The sequence below is a fragment of the Caloenas nicobarica genome, chromosome 13 (genome assembly GCF_036013445.1).
Source record: "Caloenas nicobarica isolate bCalNic1 chromosome 13, bCalNic1.hap1, whole genome shotgun sequence".
Lineage (NCBI taxonomy): Eukaryota > Metazoa > Chordata > Aves > Columbiformes > Columbidae > Caloenas > Caloenas nicobarica.
This window is the reverse complement of record NC_088257.1, coordinates 12,003,998-12,023,636: the sequence shown is the minus strand read 5'-3', so window position 1 is coordinate 12,023,636 and position 19,639 is coordinate 12,003,998. Positions and strand designations below refer to the sequence as shown.

At 44.3% G+C, this 19,639-nt stretch overlaps 1 protein-coding gene across 1 annotated transcript in view; it reads left to right on the top strand.

The window, feature by feature from the left end:
- PWWP2A (PWWP domain containing 2A) overlaps window positions 1–13,603 on the top strand; it is a 30,960-nt gene extending 17,357 nt beyond the window's left edge. Inside the window, exon 3 of the mRNA XM_065644401.1 lies at window positions 11,054–13,603. Coding sequence (XP_065500473.1) covers window positions 11,054–11,067 — 14 coding nt within the window. The 3' untranslated portion in view covers window positions 11,068–13,603. The remainder of the gene's footprint in view (window positions 1–11,053) is intronic.
- The last annotated feature ends 6,036 nt before the right edge of the window (window positions 13,604–19,639 follow it).

Genomic DNA, 19,639 nt, shown 5'->3' with positions numbered 1-19,639 from the left:
AATGAGGGATACTTTGTTATTAAAGCAGCCTGCTTTTTGAAGTCAAGAACCCGTACAATGTGGTTTAGATGTCTACACTGGTTCCTTGAGGTTTAGAAGCTCAAGGGAACTGCTTATAAGTTACAGTTGTTCTGAGCCACGTAGTGGTGAAATCAATATTTACATTGTTAATTTTTCTTTAAAAGACCTGGAAGCTTTTTACTCTTATCTCTTACTTTATATAAAGTTAGAATAGTGCTAGTGCATACATAGTCACAATTTACTCAGGTGTTTGCTGGTAAGATGGGAGAGCAACAAGTATGTGAGGGGTTTCTTTAGACTGTTTTATGTTCAGAAGAACTGTTTACGAAAGGCATTTAAAGAGTTGTAGTTTTGATTTGTAGTTAATTATTATTTTACAAAGTCTTTCCTAAGTTTTATAGTGAACGTTCAGTATCGGTTCAGACTTCACAAGTCTCAAAAAAAATTGACTACTTTTTTTTTTTTTTTTATACCACCAGGTTACATTAGATTGAAAATATCTTATTCATACTTGTCTATGATTTTCCTTTCACTCTAGATATAACAGAGTTTACAGTGAAGAAAATGTTAGGCTTCATGTAAGGTCTAGTTTCAGTAAGTGACCCTGGTTATGGCAGTATGGATGCTGCATGTAGATCGGCTTTGGAGACAGACAAAGATTAGAGCTGTTTTAGCTTTAAACTGCAAAACCCCCCACACTTTTATGTACCAGTCTGCTCCCAGCAATGCCCACACTTGGAGTGTCCAGCAGTTTGGGCACATCTGCCACCTCTGGATTAGCTTGGCTGTTGAAATGCCATGTCACAGAACTGCTGTAGAGCCAGGCTGGTGCATCTCTGTAATTCAGCTGAGCAGCTGCTGCGAGCAACCTGGGTCTTGAGAAGAAAAACATCAGCAGAATGAGTGACTGTTAAGTGCTCTGTCAGTATAAAAATTGCAAATTATGTCATTTTGAATTAATGAAATTCCTTGATGTAGTCATTGAATACGTATGGTCTTTCAGTTTAGGGAGGAAGATGTGACAGGTGGTAATGAGTTTCTCGTACAGGCCTACTTGTCCTTTGAAGATCTTCAGTTTCAGTTAAGTTTCGGGAGAGAGCAGTTTCTCCAAAACTTACAGAGATTTCCTTTAACAGGAGTTTTGAAGGTGCGGTTGCTTCACGAGCATGAAGCTAAAAGCAAATGTGAAAGGCTTGAATGTCTCTGAAGTGGAATTCTACAGGAAATTGAACAAATATTTGTTATTTTTCTAATCAGAGTTGTAGTGTTATGTCAACACTTAAATGAGATAATCATCTCTGATTATATGGTATTTTCTTTAGTTTGAAAGAAGCATAACTAAACAGCTACCTCACCAGGAGGGGTGTGTTTGGTGGGGGAAAGTTGGGTCAACTGTGCAAGGCTGAGAAGACTTTTTTTTCAGCATGTTGTAAAATACTTTTTTTAAAGTCATTTCTAAATGTGATTAGGTTTAAGAAATAGCACATCAATGGGAGTGAGGAAGTTGTATGGGTTGTTTTTTGCATTGCTTAGGTTAGTTTTGTTTCTAGTTAACTCTTTTAAGTCCTGAAACTGATTTCCATTCATGTGTTCTATAAGCTCCTCCTGAAATTGTCAGAATAGAATAGGAACATGAATTTTAGAAAATCAGTCTCAGTAGCTAGTCCTCAGTGGCATTATCATCTGTCCTCATGCGTGCTCTGCGAAGTACAGTGAAAAAATAGAGCTGCCTTAGCTGAAGAATTCTGGAAAGAAGGAGGCTGGCAATTAGTGAAAGGCTGTTTCAGTTCATTGCTTTATTATTGTATTCTAATAAGTGCCTACAAGAAAAAACAAATTCAGTCAGTGCAGTGGGATCACTACACTAACTTGTAGTTCAGGACTGTGAACTGAAAGTAGAGTGAGCTTATGTTTAAAAGGGCAGTAAGTTTTTGTGTCAGAAGCCATTAACTACAAGTGTATGTATACTGTTAAAAACAAACTTGAAAGTCATCTTACAGTACCGGGTTTATAGTGGTTAAAGGCTGAGGTGCTTTATCTTTCTGTTCTTATTTTCAATTTACTTTTTAAGAGTATAAATAGAAAGGTCATAGGGAACCTGAAGGAAAAGAGAGGAACTTGGTATATTGAGCTAGATGTGATACTGGAAGGAGAACTATGAGTTGGTTGTTTGAGAAGAAGATGTTACTCTGCAAGTTCAGTAGAAGGGAGTAGTGCTCTCCTGTTTTAGAGAACTCATAGAAGGATTTTTGTGAAATGTATGTCATTGTCCCACAGTCAACTGTTTGAACTTAACTTCATCTAGAATCTACTTCATGCTTTTGGAAACGGCGTGACTTGCTACAGGATTTTGTCAGTTTAAGCTGTGCTTACATTAAGTGTGTGTCTTTTTTTTTTTTTTCAGGGTAGAACGTAGTATCATACCTTTGGGGGATATAGACAGGCTACACTTGCAATAATATAGTAAAATTATCCTTATAAATAAAATAAGGTATCAATAACAACAGAGGTTTTGTATAACTCGCTTCCTTAAAGCTGCATCTGACATGGCTGTAGTGATCAGAGATCATCCACATTTAACATCAGGACAGACAGGGGCCTGGAGCATTGACAGCTTGGAGTACCTGTCGAGCTCTTGAAAGATCCTTTGGATCCGAGCTTGTGAGATGTGGATGTGAGTGTTCAGCTTCAAATTATTCTTAAACTGTAATGGGAAGAACCTCCATTTTGATACATGTCCTTAACAATCATGGTGGCAAGTTCCTATTCAACATTTAAAATACCTCAACTACTGTTCTTTGTCACAACTTCATGTTTTAGTTTAAATAGTTCCCTCCTCTGGTGTCACCCTGTTAGTGTATTTATAGAATGTGGCTGTTTAACTAGGCTTTTCTCTTCCCTGTTCATCTTACTGGCATTTCTTTGCACCTGTTCCAGTTTGAACTCATCTTTCTTTGACATCGGTGGTAACAACTGTTTATGGTGACTTACATGGGTTTTTCAAAACTGTTATTGAATGGCAGTGATTCTCCCCCCAGTCAGAAATACCTGGGTTTTGGTTTTTAATTGTTAGGTCATAATGGCAGCTCATAGTTTCCTAATATTTACCTGTACATTTCAGTCTTCTGTAATACCTGGGATGTACATGCCAATCCAGACTGTAACTTAGATTAATTTATGGACTGTGACACAGCTGCCCTTCTGTGAACACAAGGCAAACCAGCAGTTCCCAGGCATGGCTGCGGAGACAGTGGGGAGGTGACTGGCTTGTTCTGGGGCTTGTTCCCTGCAGGGTTTTGTTGTTGCCAGACTGGGCAGCTGGGGTGACTCTCCCCAGGCAGCACTGCAGCGCCAGGCACCCACTGGGGAAGGGAACTCACATCCATGGCTCCTTTTTTTCCCCCCAAGAAAAGGCCATCAGCCCTCCTGGAGTGAAGTAAGATAAGCAGCAGCGTGGAAAATGAATGTCATTGGTAAGACCAGGGCTTTTATACCTTAGAAAACCTGAGCCACCTTGCACATGCCATAAGGAGACAAATGGCAGTAAGAGAAGGTCTGTGTGCCTGCGTGACCTTCCCAGCTCGTTTCTGTACGCACAGGGCTGGAAACTCTGCTGTGCTGTGCTTGTGCCCATGAAGGTGTTACAGTCTTTGTTCTTCTCTACCCACCTGCCCGTGGTCTGAGGGGATAATGTTAACACAGGCTGCAGGTGTCACTTGGTGCAGGGAACATTAGGATCCCCTGTTGCTAGTTTAAATTTGAGCTTTGCTCGTTCAGTGCTTGAAGGCAAATGGATCTGTGGGAGTTATTTGCACTACACGTTTGAGAAGTTATTTTCAAAGTCAGGACCATACAAATTTTCAATAACTATAATGCAGTTTCTATGCTAGTTATTTTCTTCCTCAGAGAAGGAAGAAAGGACTGTTGGAATGGAGAATATTCAAGGTCTGCAAATACCTGCAAAGTAGGTGCAGAGGCAAAGGGGAAATACTATTTAGTTGTGACTGGGACAAGAAATAGTTATAAAACAGGGAGTTAAGATTAGACATTAGAATATTTTTTCCAGTTGTAGCAAAACCCTGGGTGTTGTTTGGAGAGTTGCACAATTTCCCTGATTACAAGCTTTTAAAAACGACAGATTGGGCTAACCTCTGTCAGGAGTGGGTTAAATTAATCCTGTGTTTGAGTATGGAATAGAATAGACGATCTATGCTGACCCTGTCATGGCTCTGCTTTCTGTAATTTTGTTATTAACAATTCTGATTCTGCCCCATATGTCGTGTTCTGAGCCGCGCAGGAATCGGTTGGTGTATGGGCAGCCTGGCCCCCCGACACAGGCTGAGCTTCCACGGGCAGGAAAACCGCTCTGCATCTCCTGCCAGGGGCCTGTCCTGTGCAAAATCTTGTTTGGATGCCATAATTTATATAACATGTCAACATTAGGGTTTGTTTGTTTTTAAATCTAGGACAATTTTCATGTTTCCTTACTAGTGGTCTTGATGTCAAATATGCAGTACGAATAAGAAATATTCTCATACGTGCCAGCCATGTGCTATGAATCTGTGATTTGGAAGGCAACTGTGTTCTCACTAGCTTGGTGCCATCACTAAAACATTCTGTAAGAGAAACGCAGCAGAATTCTGGTCACAGATTTGTCCTTGCCTATTTTTAATAGGTGTGTAAAGGGGAAGAGGGTACTTGCTTTGTTGGTAAAGCAAGCAGATAGAATTCCAAGTAAATATTTACTTAAAGGCTAATTTTGCTCTTAAGGTTGCTCTTATGGTTTCATGATACTCATTTAATTTGGATGTCATGAAAGACACTGGGCATGTGTTTGTGAAAGCTCCCAAATCTCTCCCAGTTCCCAACAAGTCCTTCAAGAAAAAGAAGAGAGAGAAGGCTTAGTACTAAAAATAGCTCCACCTCTGCCTCCCCCCCAAAATGAACCTGTTTTCCTGTTTCTGCTAGGGAAAACAAACAAACAAATGAAGTTGTTTATTTTTTTCTCTCCATAAGTTGCCATTAAATATCATAGCTGAAAGGTTTTGAGCAGTGAATATTTTTTGGTTGGAATATCACATAACCAATACTTGATTTTTTTAGGAAAAAACCCCTTTTCTTTAGATTTTTCACGTGTTGAGGGATTTGGGGACCTAGTGTCTTCTGATATGTTTTTATAAAAAAAGCTGGGTTTGGCTGGGTTTTTGGAATTCTGGATACTGTGTTATATATTTCAGAGAATTAGGCATGTAAACTGAAGAATGTGTGTTACTGCTCTTGGTTTTCCTTGTAGCTGAGGCCCTGTCTTGGGCTGTGAAGGAATGCAACAGATCTGCTTTCTTTTTAGTAATTCATTACCTGGAAGAGAAACCTATTTTAACTCTTCCTATCTAGTTAAAATTAGAATCAGTATCAGTAAAATAATGTGTGTTGTGTCTTCTGTTAGAGTTTTGTATATAGACAAAGACGAAGCCTTAGTCCCCTAAAGAAGTTGCATATATGTCACTGTAACTATTTTTAAATTTGAGCACTCTAAGAGTTACATATCTTCTTCTTCACAGTATGTGATAGGAGACTATTGCTATTTTTACTTGTCCTGCTGGGCTCATTTTCTTCCTCTTGATGGCTGCCTGTTGTCTTTCTGCTTTTCCCTTGAAGAGAAAAACAAATACTTGCAAAGGCAGTGCTTCTCTTTGGACATCAGTGAACACACAGGATCGTGAAAATTTTCACACTGAAACAATCAGAATCCACAGTACATGCTTCCCTGGAAAACAACTGTATAAAGTGCAGTTGAGTGGGGGAGACGTTCACGACATCAGTGGTGAGAGCCCGTGAGCCGCATCAGTGCTTGTCCGAACACACGTGCTGACATTTGTTACCAGTGGTAATTTTTGTGGTGACTCCGTAGTCTCCAGCAGCTGAATGAAACTGCTTCAAAGCAGAGGCCAGCCTGCTGTGAGCATGCTGCACATCCCTGGAGATGTACCCTCAGCGCTGGGCTTTGCTATCGCTCACCTACAAATCGAGCATTACGCGATGAAGTGACCCAACTCCCTGACTGACAGAGCAGGCAGCTTGCTGTTCACGAGGGCCGGGGAGGTTAATAACAGGGAGATCCAGCCGACGCGGGCAGCTTGCGAGTGCCAAAGTGCTGGCTGCGGGGACCCGGGGACGCTTCAGCCCTTGTGGCAGCTCCACTCTTTGTTGCTTTTGCTCTCTGGGCTGCCCGTCCCTGCTCTGCATGGCTCACACCAGGGAGGTCCGCAGGGTAAGGGACGTTCTTCCGCAACGCAAGGAGAATACGGCACATGACTGCACGTGTGGCTTTATTTTTCAGCCACTATATCTGAGGAGCCTAATCTTGTATACTTCTGCCTTAAACCTTTTTATACAAAACACTGCTATTGATCCAATAAAACAAAGCAAAACCAGTTTACATTTTAGCTGGGCAGATCAGACATCCCCTAATCAGTTTTCGTACCTTCTGGCAATCGAGCCCAAGGTTATTCCTCGCCAGTCTGGGCTAAATCCACAGGCAGCACTCTCAGGTTGGCTTCACTGTGACAATACAAAGGTTTCCACATAAAATATTTCATATTCGTTAATTTTGCCAAACACGCAGGTAACAAGTCTATGGTTAGTATGTATTGGAACAGTGAGATTCTGCAATAGTCAGAAACACTCTTGAAATTAATAAACCTATCTTATTTAATCTACTTTTTACCCTGGATTTTTGCCTCCAAATCATGAGAGCAACTACTCCACTTGCTCTTTTACCTTCTGTTGTCTCAGTTTTCTTCCATCCTATAATCACTTCAACAAACTTTATGATACCACTGGCAATGCTTTGAATTTCAGTTTAACGACTCTGTGAGTGACCAAATGGGAATAGTTTTTATAATACTTGTAATAAAGAATGAGAAGCAAAACACAAACTCCAACATACTCTGCAACTGTGAGTCATCTGCTTCACTTTTAAGCAAATTTAATTACTATAATAAAGAAATTCTTTGCAGTTTGACCATAATGAATGTAGTGTACACACACAGTTTTGTGTGGAGGTACAAAGCCAAAAAGGCACAATCTCATCTTTGTGGTTTTTACCTAGAGGGGAAGACTGGTGTCTCATCTGAGTCATGTCCTAAAAAGGGAGGAAAGGCTGTTGGTTTTCACATTTTAGAAAGCAAGACAAAGCTAAGATGTGGAAGAAAGTAAGGATTAACTGGATTTGGCTGCCACTTGTATTGCTGCAATGTCAAGTCATCTGCCTTGCTGTCACACTTCTTTGTATTTTTCAGTACATGAAAAAATCTGGTCTATCACAGGCTGCATTGCACGATGGATGTAAAATCCTATCGATGTTGAATAGAGGGTGCCCAAAGTTTGCTTTTTGAAACTCTAAAATGCAGAAAAGTCGTGGTCACCGTGAACTATAATCCATTGCTTTAGTTTCCACTTATTCTAGGTAGTTACTTCATCGAGCAAAATTTCATAGTATCACTCTGGCCTTGAGCTCCAAGTTCTTCAGGGGGCAGTACAGTGTTTGTATAGGTAGATACTTTGTTTTGTGGTCTGCTAGTTTGTTTGCTAAATTATGTGTAATTTCCCTTTAACTCTGCTGGTAAAGTCCAGTTGAAGCTCAAAGAAGTTGGTATCTGATTTTGTTTTCTTCTTAGCATCTTTTCATGGTACACTGTTTTCTGGAAAGCAGAAGCAGTACAGCCAGGAAGAATCCAGGTGAGCGAGGAGGTTGTTTTCTTGTTTAAAGCATCATCAATTCTTTACTCCCGTTAACTGGATTTTTTCTACCATAGGCCTCAACAATTGGCAGCATTTTGCATCAGACCGGTGAGTCCTGCTGCTCCCTCGCAGGGTCTGACAGCCCACGTGGGTTCAGGCCGGGCGCGCTGAGGTTGTCGGTGACTTCGGCAGGTCTGTCTGGTTTAAGTCCTGCCTTCAGTCAGGGGTGCGCTGTGCTATCAGCTAATCATATGCAAAGCAGGTTAGGGCAGATGTAATGAGGTACCTGTTAGTTTATTTCCCTCTTCTGTTTGAACAATTCAGACACAGCTGTTCTCCCTGACCTAGCCTGATGTCAGGGTTGCTATATATTTTGCTGAAAAGATCCACATTAAGTTTCTCTTTAGGCTTACTCCTTGAAGTTTGCAATACATGATCAGATTAAATAATTTTTAAAGATTTTTTTTTTTCCCAAACCAGAAATCCTCAATCATATTTGCGATGTGTATCACATCCGAGGATCTACCTTGTGGGCAGTTCATCTACTGCCCATGATTGTAGCCATGGTTCCTGCCTTTGCTGATGTGTAAAAGTAAATTCAGGAAAGAACTGAGTAACATTTTAGTCTTTTTAAAGAAGTTTAGTACCTGAAACAACAAAAAGAATTGAAAACTTGAGCAGGAAGATCTTGGTGAGAAACTCACAGATGACATAGGGACCCCAGTCAGGGAGCTGCTCTTCTAGGAAAATGAAGTTTGTTTTCGTTATTCTTTTTTTCATTTTCCCCTTTCTAAAGCCCTGAGGGAGTAACACTTAAGAAGCACGCTTTACTTTCAGTGTGTGCCTGAGTCCGTAGGGAAACTTAAAGCACATGATCAAAGCCAAGATATTGAACATTACTGGGAATTCAAGCCCAAATATATATTTACTACTGAGATCTGTCATGGATGTATGCGTGTCTCTTGGATCTTTTTTTGACATGAAGAGGAAATAGGGCAGTGAGGAGAACATACAGTTGCTTTAAAGGGAGCTTGATTTATGTGAGGAAGTAATGATTTTTACTTTATTAACATTAAAAATGTTTGATCCACTACTATATTATTGCATTCGGTCTGGGATTAGGTATTCAATATGCATTGGTTTCAGTTTCTATAAACAGATTTGCTGCTGGTAAAACCGAAGACTGGGCTGTCACAGAGGATAAGCCTCATAATGTTTCCAGAGTCAGTAACGGTGTGTAAATGTCAGTGGGAGAAGCAAAGCCCCTGGGACTTGCTCAGGGCGTTCTGGAATCTCTCAACGGTAGGAACTGAAGACTAAAAGAGAGCTGTAGGGTCTGACTTGGGCAGGAACATGAGTGCCAGGTTTGTAACGAACAGACTTTGCCAAGTATTGATTCTGAAAATCACTGCAGCTGCATCGATTGCTGCGTTGGTAGATGGGGTGTGAGAAGTAAAACGTCCTGCCAGCAGAATGAGGGAAGAGCCAGTGAAAGGGAACCGGCCGCTCCCTCGCACCCGCTCGTGGCTGCGTGGGCACTCGGGTGGCTGAGCCAAATTCCTGTCTCGTTTATTCCTTTGTACATCACAGAAGTTTGCTGGCAAGTAATAGTATCACCGAGGCTTGAATTTGAAAGTGCGGGTGTTTGGACCTACTGGCTGAACTGTCATTCAACTTTTTATGGGATTTTTGATATTTCTGAGTAGAGTTTGGTTCTCTGACATACTAGAAAAGCTCCTCTGTGCAAGACTTCATGGATACATGATGCTCATTTAATATTAATCTTATTTTGGAGAATTTCTTATTGGCCATGTGCTTTAATACCCAATATTGGTTGTTTTGCAGCCTGGAATACTGTGGTGTTTAGTTACCTGCACCAGCAGTAAGTACTATTGAATACAGTGGAACTTTTCCAGCATCCTTGTCTTTATAGGGGCTCTGCAGGTTTATCTTACATATCTTGGAGTGGACCATAGCTAAAATAGGTTTAATTATATATTAATTCTGAGTATTATACCCAAACGAGGGCCTGCTGAGTATTGGAATGGATGCCTGCTAGTCTGCTGTCAGCATAGAGCAGCTCGGTGCATCCCTGCCTGGATCTGTTAGATTTCATAATTAGCCCTCATTGCTTCTGTTTCAACTTACCTGAAATTCCATTCCTATTTTAATTTTACTGCATTATATAGGCTATAAAATGAGTTATGTTTTTGTGGCTTATGTTGTCCTTTTGTGGCACAGCGAGCAACCGAGCAATGGAGAAACTCCATAATTATCCCCTTGTTGTCCCTGCCTGCTCTTGTGGTAGGACCGTTTCTGTGAACTCCTCTCTCCTACTTCTCATTTTTTTAATATTTCTTTTTGATATTATTCAAAAGAGTTGTCTGTTTAGAAAGAGCTTTAGGATCTGTTTGAAAATAACTTTAGGATTTTCCTGTCCATGCTATGAATCTCTTTTTAAAAATTCGGTTGTGTTATTCACAGCGCTGTTGTCCATACTGGAAAATGTATGTGTACCTCTCGAATAATCCTGGCAGTCAACAGAACGGTAAAAGGGATCAACACAACCGGCCTGGTCCTGTTGGAACCTGTTTTGTTCTCCTGTGTGTCTTTTGAGCAAAGAGGTTGGAGCAACTGATCTCCAGAGATCTTCTCCAGCTCAGGTTATTCCACAACCATGTTTTCTCGGCGCTGCGCGGGAGGCAGGTCAGCGCAGACCGGGCTGATTCTGCACCCCCTCTCTGGTTACTGGCGGCTGCTGGCCCCAGGCAGTAGTTATTGGACTGCTTCCATCTGCTTTATCATCACTTTATTCCAGTTCTGTGGAGCAAATGGGAAAACATAAGCAATAATGGAAAAAAACCACGATTAGCAGCTTTATACTTCAGTGCTCCTGTGCACACTCAGGTCTTGCATTTGGAATGGCATTCCAGTGTCAGATTTAGCTTTGTATTGTGAACGGCACATCATTGTATAGGCTTTGTATATTAATCTCTCTCCTTTGTTAGCTATCTTTAAACATCTTTGAAATTTTCTCTGGGTGCTGAAGCGGGCTGAGGTATAACGTAGATTGGTACGGCAGCTTCTCTTAAGGCTCCAGTCAACTGAGGAGTTTGTTCACTTGTGTATGTCTTGTGGTGATGTAAAGATTTTTCTTTTTGTGTTCTGCACACAGTTCACAAAGCAGGCGAACTGGTGACTTTACTGGCCACCTCGGAGTTTGCTTGCCTACTTTTGCCGTCTATACTGGAAGAAATTTAACCATTTTCCCTTTCTCTCCCCTTTTCAGCTCAGAGACACTAGTCAACTGCTGTTTTTATGGAACCTCACTACACTGCCACGAAGAGCACCAGCTCATCAGGACTGAAAGAAATCTGAGACTGACCTGTCCTATTTTTCCTCCAAAATCTTCACCAAGTAGTAAATGTTTTTTGAAGGGGAAAGGGAGTAAATATGTTAAAGCTCCCCCTTGCACCCTGTTAGGACACCTGTACCTAATGTACATTTTTCTTTAAAATTTAAAAAGATGTTAGGAAATATTTTATAAAACTTTTTTGCAATAAATGACGCATGAAATTATTAAAGACTATATGACACTTACATGCAAGGAACCACTTGAATTATTGGTATGAAGAATCACTGCAAATAACTGGGTTTTTTGTAATGTGACAGTCATGTTTGTATGTTTTGATAGGTGCCAGTGATGGAGCCAATTGCCTGGGAAGTTGACTGTAACTTTTGAACTTTTATTTTAATTTCTTAACTTTAGCATTGCAATTTTCCATTCTATGAGGCTTAGTTAGTATTTAGTGCAGGTGTTAGCAGAGCTGTGATCTGTGATCAAAAGCATGTCCAAAACCCAACTGTATTGTAAAATATGAACAGTCCTGCTATATGAGACCAATATTTCCCGTAGGGATGATACAAAGGACAGTGACCACAAACTCCGTGTATCTCTGTATTATGGGAAAGCTCCTTCTGTGTGAATATGGTTGCATTTTATTTATGCTGTTGTAACACTTTGGGAATTGAGAATTGCGGAATAGCGTTAAGAAGGGCTACAACACAGAGAGCAGCATTTTGCTTATAATACTCTAACGAGATGGGAATCATGAATGGAGAGTGATTAAATGGAATGGCATTTCTATTTCAAATCATGGGTTAATTTTTCCTTTTGACATAGGTATTTTTCAGATAGGTAACTAGTAGAGCAAAGGTTTTATTAGTGTTTCTGATGGTTGTTGATCTGAGTTGCGTTGACTTCTTTGAATAGCTGTAAATCAAAAAAAGAAACCCCGTGGGTTTTATCCATTTTATTCCCCTCCCCGAAGGTGTTTGGTAAGACTTGTTTCAGTGGAGCTTGTGAATGCTGGACAGGCTGCTGAAATATCGAGTTATTAGATATTAATTTATTTGTCACTGGTTAGTTGACATTATGTGCACACTTCCTCAGCAGTATAATTTCTTACAAAGTTCTTAGCAGATGATTTATTATATAATCGGGGAAAATAAATATTTGTTTCGAAGAAATGAAAATGTGCACATAATCTACTAAAAGTCAGTTTTTTATTTCTATAGAAGTGAAAAAGACTTGTAGTAAACTCTTTTCCTCCTTATTAATATCCTGTTTCGATTGGAGAAAAAAGAGTGTCTTTGTCTAGATCATTAAAACCAGAGATACCTTTCTGAGAGGCATCTACCAGCAGAAAGGCAGTTTCACAGCCTTTGTGTATGGAGCCTGAATTAATCACGTAGAATTTGAAGTCAGGACAGCTCTATCAATTGTTTTGATATTGGCAACAGGTTTATACTTATTAAACAACCAGAGAGGGGGAAGTGAGAGGCTGGGACAGGCACCCAGACCCAGGAAAGGCAGATCAGCGACACACATACTCATGCTTTGTGTTGGTTCAGTTTCTACTTTTCAGAGGTAAATTCTTCATTGATAAAGATGGAAGTATTTTTTTTTTAATTTGACATTAATTTTTCTTCTACAGTGCTTTTTCTTTTTAGCAGTTGAAGAGGATCAGCAGTCTGGTCCTCTTCATGGCTTGAGATTTGACAACTTAGAAAAATTAAGATGTCTGATTTGAGGAAAGGGGAAGCGATTTGCTTTCGTGTATGCGCCAGCCTTTCACCTCTGGAGACCAAACCCCGGTTGTATTGACAATGAATGAGGGTCTTGGCCTAATAAATTACATTTTTATACACACACACACACAAAAACCAAACCCAAACAAAAAAGAAGCCACCAAACAACATGGCACAAACCAGTTTCTGCTCAGGAAAAAGGCCCAGGACTGTACTAGCAGGGTTATTGCACATTGGATTGAAAACTGATTGATGTTGTAAGTAGAAGCCAGTAGTGCCTGCCCGTGGGACACCCGACCGAACCAGTGCTCTGATTTCCTCACCTCCCTGAGCACTTGTGCACAGCAGCTGAAATATAAAAAATACACTTAAGAGAGATACAGGTCTCTGCCTTGGAGAATATGGGTATATAAGCAAATAGCATAAAAATAGACAAGGTAGCTAACTGTATTTGCGTTTGTTTTCACAGAAAGTATTGCAGCCATTTTGTTTGAAACCACGTTTTCATTTCGAAATGAAATTGTCAGGGATATTCTAATGATAGAGAATTACAGTAATGTATTGCTTTTCAATTTTTTTGCTTTAGTTGCTTAATATTTAAGCTTTGCTCCGTGCTACCTTCTTGTCTGTATATTGAATGGTCACTATGCCTCTTTCATTTTGTAGACTTGAATGAGGGAAATATGATTCACCCTTTAAGGTTTGCTGAGAAGTAAATGATAAAGAATGTCGTGTAACATTTATTCAAATAAAGCCTTGATTTTTTTCAGTGCTCTTTTAAAGGGAAATAATGCTGAATAATGTTTTGATGTCTTAACTTTCTTGTTTTATTAGTCCTTGGCCCGAAAGATTTATGTTAACTTTTTTTTTTTCTGAATTAAACAAAGATGGAAGTCTATAACCCGGACAAGTCTCTATCCAGCCTTGCCTTTCACTACAGCGGCTAGAAGTTACCAGGTTGTGCTCAACCGACCTGGTGCTTCCCATGAGCAACAGGAACAAAACTTTCTTTTTCTTGTGTAATTAGCAAGAAAAGATTACGTGTACCTTGTAGAGACAGCTACCAAGAAGCCCTGCTGGCTCCGTCCAGGGCTGCAACGGATGCCCCAAGTCCCGGCTGCAGGAGGAAGGTGGGTGTCGCAGGCAGGGGGTTTGATGAGCTGCCTGCTCATCTCCTCTTTGGCCGATTTTTACTTGCAGTACCAACGGTCCCAGACCATTTGTCCGTTCAGGTAAGTGTCATTGGGTGTTTCTCCATTTAGGGAAGAAATGCCTTGCACCGAGTCACCTTCTTTTGCCGTGGTGCCCTGAAGGAGCGGGGAGAGTTGTGCTCCTGTACCAGAGCTCTCCATCGCCAGCACTGCTGTCAAAGGAGGCCACATCGGCAAATATTTCTTCAAATGGCAGAATCTATAGAGTTGCACTATGCCGTTAAATAGAAGGTTGTATTTATAGATTTTTTTTTTCCCCACTTGCATTTTTGTTACTGTAAAGAAGTGATATTCTGGTTTTATTTGAGCTCCTAGGTTAAGCAAAAAATAAGCCGCTCAGGTGAACATGACTTCTATGAAGTTCTTTTTTCAAGGGAGCATTAATTTTCTATGGTGCGCGGTATGCCAGGAACTAGTGGGTGACACAGGAGTACTAACCCTTCTGTAAGTACGGTGTTTCGCTGCAGTGACCTGTTGTGGATAGGCAGAAGTATTTCCCTAAATTTGAACTGACCTCTGGAGTGATCATGCAGATGTACACTGTCGGTAGGGAATGTTGTCTTGGCAATGGGCATCTATGATGCTTTTTAAACCAGTTGGTGCCTCCGGTAACTGTAAGCGAACGTCCACATCTGTCCGTTGCTTGGGGCAGAGCTCCAGCGTATGTGTTTTTCTTTTCCTTTACGGGGTGGTTTCTTATTCTATCCGGATTGCAGGAGCTCCCATCCTTTTTCTCTCATTATTCATTCATCCTTGCAGTGGTTCCTCTTGAATTGGTTATCCTCATTAGGCTGTGGTGGAGAGGGGAAATCCTGCTGAAATGTAATTGCTCACTAATGGCTTTTCCTTTGTGACATTGTGCCGGTCGCCTCTCGCGGTGGGAGTCTGCTGGATTTGCTGCGTGACTGTGAAGCCCAGAAGAGAGGTTAGCCAGATTGCAGACTTCTGCAATTACTCCATCGATTAATCTTCACTCCAGTAGTTCGGTGACGAAAGTATGAAAGTAACCCAACCTTCAGCGGAGAAGCCAGTCCTGCACAATGCCGCTCAGTACGAGTGTTCGCTGCTGCCCCGAAGCATCGAAAGGGGGACACTTAATGAGGGCAAAAGTGCAGGGAGCAGCTGCTCGATGCAGCTCCTGGCGCAGGGGGGTTTGTGAGAGCTTGCCAACTAAAATGTGAGCGATTGGTACAGAGAAATAAGATTAACTTTAGGGTGAGACTAATGGGCAGGTTTCTTAAGGAAATCAGGTAGATCAGTAACAGAGAGATGATGTAGTAAATTCAGACACTGTCACACACTCATTATTTTTAAGCTTTACGTGGCGAGGAGCACAGTGGGAGGGTGGGAGCAGGCACCTGCCTGAAGCCTCATCGCCGACTGAGGAAATCATGCAAGGGCCCCCCTCCCGTCACCTTTGTGCTCCCCGACGGACCGTGGCCGAGGTGGCCGAGAGCGCGAGGGGCTGCTGAGATTTGCACAGTGAGGTGCTTGCCACGCTGCTGCACTTTCTGGGAAGCTGGGAACCGGGCTGCAACGATTCTCTGATGCATGAGGTCTGGTTGTGCCTTGCGAGGAGCATCTGTAGTGCAGCACAGCACCCGTTTTGAAAAGCAGCTCACCCCTCTGCTCAATCAAAGGTAAAGCAATGCTCAGACTGCCAAATGCTAACGAGACTGGCAGCAGCATCAGCGGACTCCCAGCAACTGCTGGGGCAGAAACAAGCCCCTGTGCGTCTGGCCTTGCTATCGACTGCTGCTCACTGTTGGCATTGTTTCATCTCTTGCTCACCTGTCCTTGCTCAAGTCTTCGTAGGTGGATTTGTCGTTCTCCTTCTTCGTGCAGGGAGGGCGAGTGGAGTCAGGGCTTTCTGAAGGCAGCGCCTGGCGAGCTTCAGCCTGTGCTGGGTGGCAGTAGGAAAAGGATTTTGTTTGCTGACAGCTGGTTCTTATTTGTATCCTGTAACCTGTTTGTGGTTCTGCTCCTGCTTTTCCCTGGAGTGTTTCTGTGGTCTTTGTTTTTACTCCCTTGCTGGGTTTGGAGCACAAGCCGTGTGTGCTCTGTGCTGGGCAGACTGGACACCCCATGGATGTTTTTGGGCTGTTCTGAATTTGGGGTAAATATTCAAAGCAATAGTTCTAATTTTGAAATCCAGATTTGCAGCTAAGAGCTGTGCATTTTAAGAGCTTAGCGACTGGAATTTCCAAATGCAGTTGTCTTGGTCATTAAATATTAAACCGAGGCTGTGCCTGCTGGAGGGCTCATTCAGACATTGGAGCACTCTGAGCCATCAGAGGAATGGGCTGGGGGCTGCAGAGCGTAAAAGGATGAATACTGGCCTGTGCTACATAGAAGATCGCAGAAATACTAATACTGCACAGATAGGTATGGATAATGCTCTTGTGATTCACTCAATTTGCTCTGTTTGCCTTTACAAAGACAACATTGCAAATGAGCGGTGAGACCAGAGGCTGGGGTAGCCGTATGTTTTGCACTTTTTCATTAATACTGCAAAATTGTATCAGAAGCCATTGGTTGCATCTTGGCTTAGTAAACTTGCTGCTGGCTGCGAGTACCACAGCTTCAGCTGTGCTTGAGCTTGGAGCAGGGACATGCGAGTACACGGGGGCACAGAGAGAGCTGTCGCTCCAACGGCAGGTCAGGGGCTGTAGCCGTAGGCAGTAAATCCGTCAGCTTCCAGCCTCCTTCCTTCCCAAAGTTTCCAAATACTGCAACTCCTCCTTCCTCAGGCAGAAAAGTGCCCCACGATGGAGCTCCACAGCCAAACAAGCTAATGGAAATGTGTCCGTCTTCACCGTGATGAAGAGAGATGCACTTGTCAGAAGCTGTGCTCAGATGCAATTATGCAAGCAGAGCCCGCAGCCCCGCTGCCTCCCCAGGGGCCTGTGTTATCACTTGGCACTCACCAGCAGCGCTCCAGGAATACATTGAGGAAGTTATTCCAGCAGCCAGGCACAAAGCTACCAGCTGGAATAGGTAATACCACATCCTGCATCTTCCTGACGTCCCATTCACCGAAGTGTTCGTCTGCAGGGAGCTGCTGCTCAGCATCCCCTCCCGCACCGCCGTGCTCGCGGCTGCATTTCGTTTCCCAGAGTTAGAAACGGAACAGAAATAACAATGTGTGTTTTCCCCAGATGAACAGGCACGGCTAACGCCTCAGCGCTTGAAGTCTCGTTTACTGTGGCTGGTGGAGGGTCACGTTCTTGGTCAGCAGCTGCGGGGGACCCACAGTCACACACCCAGAGCCCAGAGCCTGCCCGGTCTGCGGGGACGTGCTGCGGGCAGTACTGGGAGCCAGGGCCAGAGTATCAGTGTCAGCCGGGCTGAGAAAGGGCTAGGAAAGGCAAACCTACACCCGCTGCGTCTGCTCAGGGAAGGCTTTGGAAACGGTCTTCTTGAGAACCAGTGGATGAGAAATGGGCAGGTACGAGGGCTCCGGGCTGGAGTCGTAGCTGCAGATGGTGAGTTTTCCAGCTGAACACACAGAATCGGAAAAATGTGGTTTATTTTAGTTTTCAGTTGTTTTAGGATCTTTAACCTCTAAAGGACTTTGCATTGTCTGGGTAGGTTGTAATGACTCTGGCTTAATGCCATAGCAGCCAAGAGCCTGACAATTTACTGTGCCTCGGCAGACAAATGGACTGACCAGAGCCTCTGCTGATAAAAGACACTCCCCAGCAATTACCTCCTTTCGAGCAGGAGGCTGCGCAGGTTTAAAAAAAAAAAATTAAGCTGCTGAACAAGAAAATGCTGGGATTCTTCCAAACAGGGAAAGCTTGTGAATGAGCAACGTATTAGTGCTGCACGTTAAATGTGCCCCTACGCATCTTTACCTACTGTTAAAAAGAGGTGGCCCTTCGATATAATTGGTTCTTGGCTGCAACAACCGGCAAGAGATCTTGGCTGTTGCAATAATCCCTTGGGAATAACACAGCTAATTAAAGCCTAGGAACTGGTGACCAGCGGCTTCTCCTTTCTCTCGGGCTATGTCTGTGCTAATCAGAGGTAGGCAGATCTCAAGGAAGTTTTGTGCTGAAACGTGCTCATCAGGGAATGAAGGGTTTGCCTTCAAAGCTTGGTGCTTTATCAAATTCTAAATATCCCAACGTGATGAGCTGAGAGGAATTTCAGATCCCTGCTTAATGGCTGGCTGGGAGGGGGTCGGCAGTGCACGGCGTGTCAGTCCCACAGCCTCTGAACTCCAGAGCGTTGCCTCGCGCTGCCTCGCTTAGGGCTGGCGTTTTGGGAGACGGATCTTACGATGTGAACTGAAAACTTCTTTTATTTTTTCTTTTAAGAAATGCTAAATCCCCCAAATCTTTGGTGAAGTTTAGGGAACTACAGGTATTGAGCTCTTCTGAAGCCCAAGCATTGGGACTCTCACAGTCAGAATCCAAAATTAGCTGGAAAATCTGCTTTTGCCCAAGAAACCTTTCCCAGAATCACGCACTGCCAGGGGTTTGGCAAAGCCCATGCGTGTCAGGGCACCCATGGGCTGATGCCCCTCGAGGGGGCCTGCAAGCAAACTCATCTTGTGGACCTGGTTTTATTATTTTCCTTAGGGGAAACTGATGGACTTTTCTGTTTACTCCTGATTTACAATGGGTTGCGCTGTCCTGTGTTTGACATCACTCGCCTCAGCACTGGGCACCCCAGTAACCCCAGTTGAGGGTGAGCAGCGGTGCTGGGCAGGGTGCGGTGCTGGGCAGGGGGCAGCGGTGCTGGGCAGGGTGCGGGGCAGGGGGCAGCAATGCTGGGCAGGGGGCAGCGGTGGGCAGGGGGCAGCGGTGCTGGGCAGGGGGCAGCGGTGGGCAGGGGGCAGTGGTGCTGGGCAGGGGGCAGCGGTGCTGGGCAGGGGGCGGTGCTGGGCAGGGGGCAGTGCTGGGCAGGGTGCGGTGCTGGGCAGGGGGCAGCGGTGCTGGGCAGGGTGCGGTGCTGGGCAGGGTGCGGTGCTGGGCAGGGGGCAGCGGTGCTGGGCAGGGGGCGGTGCTGGGCAGGGGGCAGTGCTGGGCAGGGTGCGGTGCTGGGCAGGGGGCAGCGGTGCTGGGCAGGGTGCGGTGCTGGGCAGGGTGCGGTGCTGGGCAGGGGGCAGCGGTGCTGGGCAGGGGGCAGCGGTGGGCAGGGGGCAGCGGTGCTGGGCAGGGTGCGGTGCTGGGCAGGGGGCAGCGGTGCTGGGCAGGGGGCAGCGGTGCTGGGCAAGGGGCAGTGGTGGGCAGGGTGCGGTGCTGGGCAGGGGGCAGTGCTGGGCAGGGGGCAGTGCTGGGCAGGGTGCGGTGCTGGGCAGGGGGCAGCGGTGCTGGGCAGGGTGCGGTGCTGGGCAGGGTGCGGTGCTGGGCAGGGGGCAGCGGTGCTGGGCAGGGGGCAGCGGTGGGCAGGGGGCAGCGGTGCTGGGCAGGGTGCGGTGCTGGGCAGGGGGCAGCGGTGCTGGGCAGGGGGCAGCGGTGCTGGGCAAGGGGCAGTGGTGGGCAGGGTGCGGTGCTGGGCAGGGTGCGGTGCTGGGCAGGGGGCAGCGGTGCTGGGCAGGGGGCAGAGGTGCTGGGCAGGGGGCA